The sequence below is a fragment of the Octopus bimaculoides genome, chromosome 6 (assembly GCF_001194135.2).
Source record: "Octopus bimaculoides isolate UCB-OBI-ISO-001 chromosome 6, ASM119413v2, whole genome shotgun sequence".
Taxonomy (NCBI): domain Eukaryota; kingdom Metazoa; phylum Mollusca; class Cephalopoda; order Octopoda; family Octopodidae; genus Octopus; species Octopus bimaculoides.
In genome coordinates, this window is record NC_068986.1 from 99,198,348 (window position 1) to 99,208,982 (window position 10,635).

At 37.7% G+C, this 10,635-nt stretch overlaps 1 protein-coding gene across 4 annotated transcripts in view; it reads left to right on the forward strand.

The window, feature by feature from the left end:
- LOC106878918 (28S ribosomal protein S22, mitochondrial) overlaps positions 1-10,635 on the forward strand; it is a 41,621-nt gene that overhangs the window by 28,937 nt on the left and 2,049 nt on the right. For 2 of the 4 annotated variants that reach the window (XM_014928271.2, XM_052969012.1), the window contains exons 2-7: positions 2,352-2,542; positions 4,553-4,720; positions 5,544-5,687; positions 6,444-6,527; positions 8,083-8,228; positions 10,227-10,332. In XM_014928271.2, coding sequence (XP_014783757.1) covers positions 2,352-2,542; positions 4,553-4,720; positions 5,544-5,687; positions 6,444-6,527; positions 8,083-8,228; positions 10,227-10,332 — 839 coding nt within the window. Of the gene's footprint in view, positions 1-51; positions 176-238; positions 1,094-2,351; positions 2,543-4,552; positions 4,721-5,543; positions 5,688-6,443; positions 6,528-8,082; positions 8,229-10,226; positions 10,333-10,635 lie in introns of those variants that run through there. The other 2 variants (XM_052969013.1, XM_014928270.2) reach the window with 2 other exon arrangements.

The window sequence follows — 10,635 nt, forward strand, 5'->3', positions numbered from 1 at the left end:
AAAAATATTCATTTTCCTGAAAGGTATGAGGAAACAAAATTGGGGTGGTGCACACTTGTGTAGTTATACCAGATAATGCAAATAGGATAACCAAGAGAGTCTTTCTGTGATCGCCCGACTTGCTAGAAATAGTAGTCGAATTTCCTTCAAATCAAATCTTACCGTCTGAAACAAGGTAGAACAAATTGAACATTTCTAAAAAGGAGGGATGGTTATGGTTGGACTACTTTTAATTATAGGTTTACTCTATCAACCAGTGTTAGTTGTGTCAACGAATGTGTCAAAATATGCTCCATAGACCTGCTGGAAACAGCAGTCAAATCTTCGTCAAACTATTATCGTCTTGGAAAAAGAAAGACACAATTTCTTTTCTGAGTTTATATCTCCCCATATTCAACACTGCATTCCATTCTTGTTATGCCGTAAAAGAACCACAGTAGCATATTGGTTTCAAATTTTAGCAGAATCCCAGTAATTTCGGGGGAGGGGGTTAGTCGATTACGTCGACTCCATGCTCGACTAGTATTTATTTTATCGACCTCGAAATATGAAAGATAAAGTCAACCCCCGCGGAATTTGAACTCAGAACTTGCCGCTAAGCATTAAGTCCCGCACGGTGGCGATTCTACTAGCTTGCCGCCTTAAATCAGAGAAGCATATTAAAAATGAATTCTCTTCCCAAGTTTGGTGATTTGTAAAGTTTACTTTCATTTTAACTGAGATAACGTGTTATATGCAAAGAGACATAACATTTGTTCACCCTCTTCCCTTCCGTGAATCACTTCTATGTCACCATTCTACTATATTATTTATTTTTATTGCTTTTATACAATGTATACATATATTTTGGAGGTGTCATTAATTTTGTTCTGAGTCTAGTTAATTCATCACACATGCACACACACGCACAATACATTAAAACTCTGGTTCGTTTCGTCATTTCAAGTTTTAGACGAAACCAAATCCGTCAGCATGGCTTCTCTCGTCAAGCCAGTGTTTTTATTAAGATGTCAACAGTTAATATCTCGGTATTCGAAGACTATTATTCAGTCTCGAAAATTACCAGCCGCATGCTGTTCTACTTCCACTGATGGTAAGTGAGAACATTCATATACTTATTCATTTTAAAGCGTACGATCATTGTTTCGTTCTCATGATGAAGGACAAATTTACCTGCAGCGGTCACGTTGCTTAGCTTTTGGTGATGTTAAGTTTTTTTCTACAAAGGATCAATCTTTCATAGAAAAGATATATTTATTTATATACAGTTGACTGAACTGATCTTCAAAATATTATACCTATTTAATTAACCGCCTCTAAAGGATTGTTGTTTTTAGTCCTACGTTAGTCCTCATTGCTCTACCTAACCACCACATTTTCCCTGTGTTCAGGGAACCCAGCACCTCATTATTAAACGTGCCCCACTTTTAAAGTTAGAATGGTATGATTTTAAGGAGTTCTGGTTACTACATCTAACTTCTATGCTTTTGATGGTTTGTCCTCAAATGGAGGTAAATTCTGTGCGCGGATAAAATAATGTTATACAACGAAATGTGGCTACATTCTTACTTTATAATCATTATCATATTGCTTTGGTAATAATTAAGTTTTGCTTAGAAAAATTTCAAAAATGTTCAACTCTAGATTAAGTTCTTCACGTATCGTTGTGCAACACTTTCCAACCACACAGTTACGAGTTCAGTTCCACCGTGTGACACTTTTATTTATTATGATTGGCATCTTTCAGTTTCCATTTACCAAATCTACTTAAAAGCTTTTGGTTGGCTTAAGGTGATAGTAGAAGACTCTTATCCAAGGTGCTATGCAATAGGACTGAACCTAAAATTATGTGGTTGGGAAGCAAGTTCTATGTAATCTTAACAATGTCCATCCCCAGTCACCGGTATGTGACGGAATATTTTGATACTTTATAATGTACAATACTATCACATGTGAAGGCGCATGGCTCAGTGGTGAGAGCGTCGAGCTTACGATTGCCAGGTTGTGAATTCGAATCCCAGACTGGGCTGCGTGTTGTGTTCTTGAGCAAGACACTTTATTTCACGTTGTTTCAGTTAACTCAGCTGTAGAAATGAGTTGCGACGTCACAGGTGCCTTTGCCTTTCCCTTGGATAACACTGGTGACGTGGAGAGGGGAGGCCGGTATGCATGGGCGACTGCTGGTTTCCTATAAAGCAACTTTCTAGGTGCAATCCCATAGTCAGTCATGACCGAAGGGGTCTCAGCAGACTATCACAAAACAAAATGAAACTGAAATTAACAGTATATGTTATTTGAGTGGTTATTGTGATGTTTCTAGTTCTGATTAATATTATTTTATTTGTTTTCAGATCCCATTAAACTCAAGGAAAATGAATCTACCTTACTGCCAAAGGATCCACTACCTATCTTTCTTAATGAAAACACACAAACAATATTACAGAAAATTACAGGTTTTGATTTAGAGAAGATCTTCAGAACAAAGAAAATTCCACTGAGAAATCCTAAATATAAACTAATGGTCCAAGAGGAACTTGAAAAGGTAAATTGTATGGCTTTATGATATGTAGGGTGAGAGGTCCAACATACTGTCGAGTATAACCAGACCCTTGAGTACATTACTGTGTTGCAATTACAATCTCTGAAGACGCTGATTCCTACTGCACTTTTCTCTCCATAGTGTCACTGTTTGTTAGAAGGTACTGTTAGAAATTACCTTCTTTTGCAGTCACTTCACCAAATATGTAAGGGGTCCAACACTGTTAAATACCTCTTGAGGTTATTCTCAGCACTGATATCCAGCAAGCACAGGTTTTCAGGAGGCCTGTTCATGTTTACTGATATCCCACTGGACTACATAGAGGCATCAAATTTAGTGGTTACGACCAACTGATAAGTTATAATTTCCACTTCTTTCAACCTACAAATCAAGTCTATGAACAACATGAATAAAGTGAATGATAAAACAAAACAATATAGCCAATAAGCCTATTGGACTATTGCCCTCCTTTGTGAACATTTATGGATTTTGATTAATCTTGAACAAAGCTATTACCTTTTACTGAGAGGCAAACTAGACATCCCTTTTTTGAGACACAAATATCTCATCACTTATTTCTATCCCAATGGTTACATATTATATTCCAGCTTGACACTTAATGGTGTTGATTGCATGTTGATTCTATTCTTCCCACCTCTCATTTCTCTTATCTAATTGTCAGCAACAAAGCTTTACAGTTACTTTGCTTAAATCTGCTTTCCTTAGTCCTAAAAATTCATCTGATGTCTTTACCACTCTGTGAACTCACACTACGATCAGCTGCTATTTGCCTACATCATGTCTTGTTCTCGACGTCTGTCTCACATTATCCTTCTTTGAAGTCACCATCCTCAGTAATTTCAATATCCACAACTCCCCTATGCTGTTACACTGACCAATGCTGCTGGTGCAGAAGCCAAATCTTTTGCCAGTGTGAAGTCATGCATCAATTATTATGATCATCCATTTGTATTCCTGGTTGACACTCCAAACTCTTTTGATGTTTTTTTTTTGATCTCCAAGCCTAGCATCTGCCAAATTATTACCATCCCTTCACCTATCTGATCATCTGACTCCTACCTTATCATGCACAACACTTTAACACATAAAACCCTTTGATACTTCAAGTTTGTTAACTGATTAGAGTTCTGCCAATTTTATGTGAGGGCATCCAGCTATAGAAACCATGCCAAATCAGATTGAAACCTGGTGCAGCCCTCCAGCTTACCTGTTTCAATCAAACCATCTAAACCATGCTAGCATTGAAAGCAGATACTAAAGGATGCTGATGATGATATCACTGGTAATGAAATCATGTAGTCTAGAGGTTAAGGTGTTGTACAAACAATTGCAAGAACATGTTTCAATTCCTTGACAGAGCTGTGTGTTGTACTTTAGAGAAAATCACTTCAACATCGGACATGTGGCAATGTCATCAAAATCTTCAATCTTTATCTCTCTACTAGGATCTGTTCCATTGTTTGAAAACGTGTAACACTGTTAATGGACAAACATCCTGACCTGATGAACGATCAGCTTGCCATGCTGGCTTCCAATATCTCAAAGGTTATTAGTTGGATGAGCTAGAGGACTGTTTAAAATATTCTTCAAAACCTTAATTCTCTTTGCCACCTCAGTGACCACCAGGATGGCTTCTGTAGAGATAGATCCACTGGAGAGCTGTGATTTTATGTCATTTATTATTTGTGAAAGCCATGTTGCAGGTTGTCTGGCATAAAATCCTCTTGGTTAAGCTGCCTCCTTTTAAACCTCATCCATCTCTTGTCTCTTGGATTGGAAAATATCTGTGAGACTGCTCTGTGTCTTTCTTTGATTTGTGTTCTGTCAACTCTGATGTTCATCAAGCTTTAGCTACATCTGTATTTTGCCTCATGGAGCTTAACTATCTACTCATTGTCATTCTAACAATGCTTACTCTTATGCAGACAATATTACCCTTTATTTATATAATAATATAACTCTGTTATCACTTTTTCTTCTTTTATCTTCTAGGAACAAGCAAAAGCAGTTGCACTGGGAAAAGCTCGACTTCAAATGCCTCCTGTAATGAAAGAAGAAAAGGATTTGTCAGATGTGGTGTTATCCAATGATACTTGTCTTGATAAATTGAACAAAAAAAAGCTGGTGTTTACTGATATTTCACTTGATGTTTCTCACAAGGTACATAAAATCCAATTAAAATTTTTCTTTCTATTTATTATTGCAATTATCATCATCAACAAAAACCAAGTATAGAGGTTTATCTTTGGCTAGGTATTTCTCCTGCAGTTGCCATACCAGGAATATAGCATCAGTGGCGCTTCTAACTGGCACAAAACCGAACTGCATCTCATCTAAGCAGACTCTCTCTGTAATTAGTTGGGCTATTACCCTCTCCGTTACCTTCATCATCTGATCCAGCAGTTTGATACCCCTGTAGTTATTTCTTTCTAAAGTATCACCTTTGCAAGATCAGATTGGAGCCTGGTGCTGCCTCCTGGCTTGCCAGTCCCCAGTCAAACTGTCCAACCCATGCCAGCATGGAAAATGGACGTTAAACGATGATGATATATATATATATCATTCTTTGTAAGCCTAGTACTTATTCTATCGGTCTCTTTTGCCGAACCGCTAAGCTACAGAGATGTAAACACACCAGCATCGGTTGTCAAGCGAAGTTGAGGGGACAAACACAGACACACAAACACACACATATATATACATTTATACGACGGGCTTCTTTCAGTTTCCGTCTACCAAATCCACTCACAAGGCTTTGGTCAGCCTGAGGCTATAGTAGAAGACACTTGCCCAAGGTGCCATAGAGTGGGACTGAACCCGGAACCATGTGGTTGCTAAGCAAGCTACTTACCACACAGCCATTCATTCATGCAACTTAGTAAGTTCTGCAAAAATATATGGATACAATAAGTACAAGATTAAAGATGAGTACAGGGTTGATTCGACCAACTGAAACAATTTATTTTTCTATTTCATCTAACAGAAAAGATTTATTGTGGTTCGAGAACCAGATGGCAAACTCCGGCATGCATCAGTTGATGAACGTACAAGACTTATACAGACTTATTTTCCTTTTGAAGGGCGTAAAATATTGAGTCCCAAAATGTTTCAAGGGGAACAATTAGAGGTAAGTTTCTGTGGTGCAGAAAAAAGAAAGACCCAATTATTTTTCAGTTTAATTATTAGACAACATAGTAATCTTCCTTAATCAAGGATACTCTGTTTTGGTTATTGTTTATTTATTTATACCTTTGACGTCTTGGTGGAATCAGTAGAGCATCAGACAAAATGCCTTGCAATATTTAGACATGTCCTTTTATGTTCTGAGTTGAGGTCAACTTTTGCTTTTCATCCTTGAATAGTTCAATATACAGTTTGAGACCTGTTAACGAAAACAACCCCCCCACCAAAAAAAAAAAAACAGCCTACTAGGTGTAAAAAAAAAATGTGTAGAAAACGAATATATAAAAAAAAAATTGTGCAAATGAATAGGTGGGGTGGGGAGAAGACTTTCGGAAAATTCACAAGATCTGTGCTTTCATAAGGCCTAAATGTGAACTCCTAATGATCCTTAGATGTTGATATCTAATATTTTAAACTTTAAAAAAATTTAATAAAGTTCATTAAATGTTGTCATTGTTTGACCTAGCAAGCCTATGATCAAAGGCCTCTAGTTATGATAGTCTCATTTTATTCTCAAGCATCGTGTACTCTGAACTACATTATTGAATGCATCTCTTTTTTTAAGACAGTGGTGGTGTATGATTTCAAAGGAGATGAAGCTTTATTTCTAGCAGGTTAAGCAACCACATGCAAACTTTCTAATTGGTTTGAGATTAAATGTATTTTCTTTCTTATGTAATTTTATAATTTTGTTTTTCAGAAATTACTTGAGAAAGGTTCCTTTGAGTACATCTTGGATAAAGCTTGTATCCAGTTTGAACCAGATCATCCTGACTACATTCGGGTAATTGAATTTTATATATTCTTTTCTACTCTAGGCACAAGGCCTGAAATTTTAGTGGCGGAGCAGTCAATTAGATTGACCCCATTTCACAACTGGTACTTAATTTATTAACCCCGAAAGGATGAAAGGCAAAGTCAACCTTGGTGGAATTTGAACTCGGGACGTAAAGACAGACGAATTTTATATATTAAAACAGAAATTCTATCCAATAACTAATATTATTTTTCTGTATATATGAGGGGGAAAAAACTGCATCCCCCGCCCACGCCAATGTTCTATAATATTAGGTTTAATTTTTAACTGTGTACGTATGTGTACACACATGAAAGTACTCAATACACTTTTGTTTTAAAAAAAAAAGGTCACATAGGGCATTCAGCTGTAGAAACTCTGCCAGATCAGATTGGAGCCTGGTGCAGCCATCTGATTCGCCAGTCCTCAGGGAAATCGTCCAACCCATGCTAGCATGTAAAGCGGACATTAAATGATGATGACGATGATTGTTTATCTGTCTTTATATATACACTAGCTGAAATACTGCCCTCAAGCAATTTTCTGCTCGTCCCTTGATAATATTTTCACATTTGGTTCCCAATTCTAATAATTTTTATGATATTTTACATCTAATTATTTCTTTGTATAATAGTGCTCACTTGCTTAGTATATATTACTTTCATTATTTTATCACAGTCAAAATCTCTCTTTTTTTAAACATCACAGTAGTCCAACAACAGAGGGAGAAGCAGTTTGTCTAGTTTTACCTTCCCCTCAAAGCAGCATAGAGATTTCAATTCAGCAGTCCATCTGTAAGCTTTGCAGTGTGTGTGTGTGTGTGAGAGAGAGAGAGAACATTGCAATCTATGAATGAAATAAACATGAAATGAACAAATTGTATAAACAAAAGGGCATTACTACAGATGTATATGCCCCCAACTTTGTTGTATCATAACATCCAGAAAAATGGATACTTTTAACAAAATTTTCTACAGATTGGCTCCTGTGCAGGTAGCACATAAAAAACATCTTTTGAGCGTGGTTGTTGCCAGAATCACCTGACTGGCCCTCGTGCCAGTGGCATGTAAAAGCACTCACTACACTCTCGGAGTGGTTGGCGTTAGGAAGGGCATTCAGCTGTAGAAACTTTGCCAGATCAGATTGAACCTCGTGCAGCCTCTGGCTCACCAGTCCTCAGTCAAACCGTCCAACCCACGCCAGCATGGAAAGCGGACGTTAAATGACGATGATGGTTTAGTGGGAAAAGACATCTATGACCTCTACAGGGTCTTTGAGATCGGTAGGAGGAAGGTGAAGAAGAAACTATAACTTATAGGCTACAGTGATAAAAATCAAAACAGCATATTAAGGTTTTGATTTATTTTCAGATCAGTTACCTGCTTTACATGCTTTCGACTGTGTGGGCTCTGTTAAAAGCACCCAAGGCCCAGGTGATGGGGTTAATTGAGTGATAGATAAGGTCTATCTCATAAGTGTGTGTGTGTGCGCATAGGTATGTTAACATTTTTAATATTTATCCTTATGCAATTTCATTTTCCAGGTAACACAAAGGACATATGAATTTATTCAACAAGTCGGCGCTTTTGATACACTGCGATCTACACGTCACTTTGGTCCAATGGCATTCTACTATATATGGTATAACAAAGTTGACCGGCTGTTGATGGACATGATCGAACGGAACCTGTAAATATTTGATTATAATTATTTCTTTCTCCCAATTCAGTGCTAGGCCCTCCAGTAACTGTTTTCAAACTTTTTCATCATCATTGTTTAAATGTCCACTTTTTCATGCTCTGAAGTCATTGCAGCAGATTTTCTATGGCTAGAACCTCTTGCCAAACCTCACCAGTTTTCAAGCAAGGTGAAATTACCCCATGGCTAAGCATATTTCCACAGAATATTTGAAATGGAGGACACGGCTTATATAAAATCGATTTTAGAATTCGACTAGATGAAATGCAGTTTGGCTTTGTCCTGGTGAGAAGCACCATGAATGATATTTTCACAATCAGGTAACTGCAAGAAAAATATTTAGCTATTAGCTAAGAACAAACTGTTGTATTTGGCATTTGTTGATCTAGAGAAAGCTTTCAACAGAGTACCTCACTCTGTAATATAGTGATGTCTGAGGAAGCTAGGGATAGATAAATGATTTATGAAAGTAGTACAGGCCATGTACAGGGATGTTGTTAGTAAGGTAAGAGTTGGCCATGAATACAGTGATGAATTTAGTGTACAGATAGGTGTTCATCTCTTATTCATCATTGTTCTCCAGGCCATAACAGAGGAATTTGAGACTGGAAGCCGATGGGAACTACTATATGCTGTTGATCTTGTCCTCATAGCAGAATCTGTCAAAATTAGAAAAGAAATTCCAGGTATGGAAACAGAACCTGGAATCAAAGAGTCTTGAAGTAAACTCAGCAAAAACCAAGGTCCTACCTAGTAAGCAAGAAGTCGTACAGGACCCTTCATCCTTCTGGTAAACGGCCCTGCTCGATATGAAGGAAGGGTGTTGGCAAAAGTCCCTCTCGGGGTACCCAGTTCAAGCTATGGACACACAAGAGGTGCAGTGAAATAGCAGGAAGGTAAACAGAGAAAGAAATGTTTTTTATGTGGAAGATGTACTGGAGCTATAAAGACCACATCATGGGAAACTGATTTCCTCAAATGCCCCAGTGGCTCTCTGGAAGTTGTAGATAATTTTTGCTAATTAGGTGACCTAATTAACAGAGGAGAAGGTTGTACAGAAAAGGTAATTGCTAGAATAAAAATAGGATGAAGAAAGTTCAGAGAGCTCTGTTGGCAACCAAAGGACCCCCTCTTTGAATGAAGGGAAAAGTGTTTGATGCCTGTGTATGAACTGCGATGTGGGCTCTGAATGTGGAGGACATATGATGGCTGGAGAGGAACAAAACTGGTATGCTCCACTAGATGTGCTATGTCAGTGTGTATGTGCGACAGAGAACTGATGTATTGAGAGAGAAATTGGCCATCAGAGGAATTATATGCAGTGTGCAAAAGAAGTGACCACTGATTTGGTCATGTGATGCAGATGGATGAGGTTAGCTGCATAAAGAAATGCTGATCACTTGGAAGGAAGTTATGGAAGAGGGAAACCCAGGAAGACATGGGATGAATTACTGAAGGCAGATCTCAAAACACTGAACCCTATGAAGGAGATGACAAACAACTGAGATATGTGATGCATTGTTTAATTTGAGAAGACCTACCTGCTACAACAATTGAGAGCCTGAAAGTAAGGTGCCATGTAAAAAGCATTGGTGTGGGTACTGGTACCACATAAAATGTACCCAGTATGTTCTCTAAAGTGGTTGGTGTTAGGAAGGGCATCCAAATGTAGAAACCAATCCAAAACAGACTACAGAGCCTGGTGTGGCTCCTGGCCTTGCCTGTTCCTGTTAAGCTGTCTGACCCATGTCAGCTGGAGAATGGACGTTAAGTAATGATGATGACTCTAAGTTAGTAACAATTTGTCATTTTACTCCAATAAATATGGATTTGGTTTGATTAGGTACTGAGGTTAGAATTTTAAAAGAGAATATTTCATAAAGTTATTTATTTCACTGTTGTTGAGTGTTGATCAGTTGAGTGTTATTTAACTTCGCTAGTTACAATCACCAACACAAAACATTCTCACAGTTTATCTTCACCTTACAGAATATCTGATGCTGCTGATGTGGTCCGACTTTATAATTTAATTCACGCTGATTCATCTTGTGCTGAGACTAGTCAGGATGTTGACAATGATCTTGACCTGTTAAAGGTGAGCTAATTCTTTGTCCAGTTTATGTGTTCTTAATTTCTTTGTTTGGTCAACTAAAAAAAAGAATTAAAGAGTTGCTGTGTGGTTTTGATATGTCAGTCTTGTTACTAGTTATGGTGGTCCATTGAAAAGTGAGTACGTTCTAGCTGTACTTTTCATAGGAAAAGTCACCAGCACTGCAACAACAAGACTTTGGCTGGCCTGAAGTTATAGAAGACACTTGCCCAAGTTGCTACACACTGGAATTGAATCCAAAACTATATGGTAGTGAAGTGACCACGCAGACATACTTTTGCCTTTATA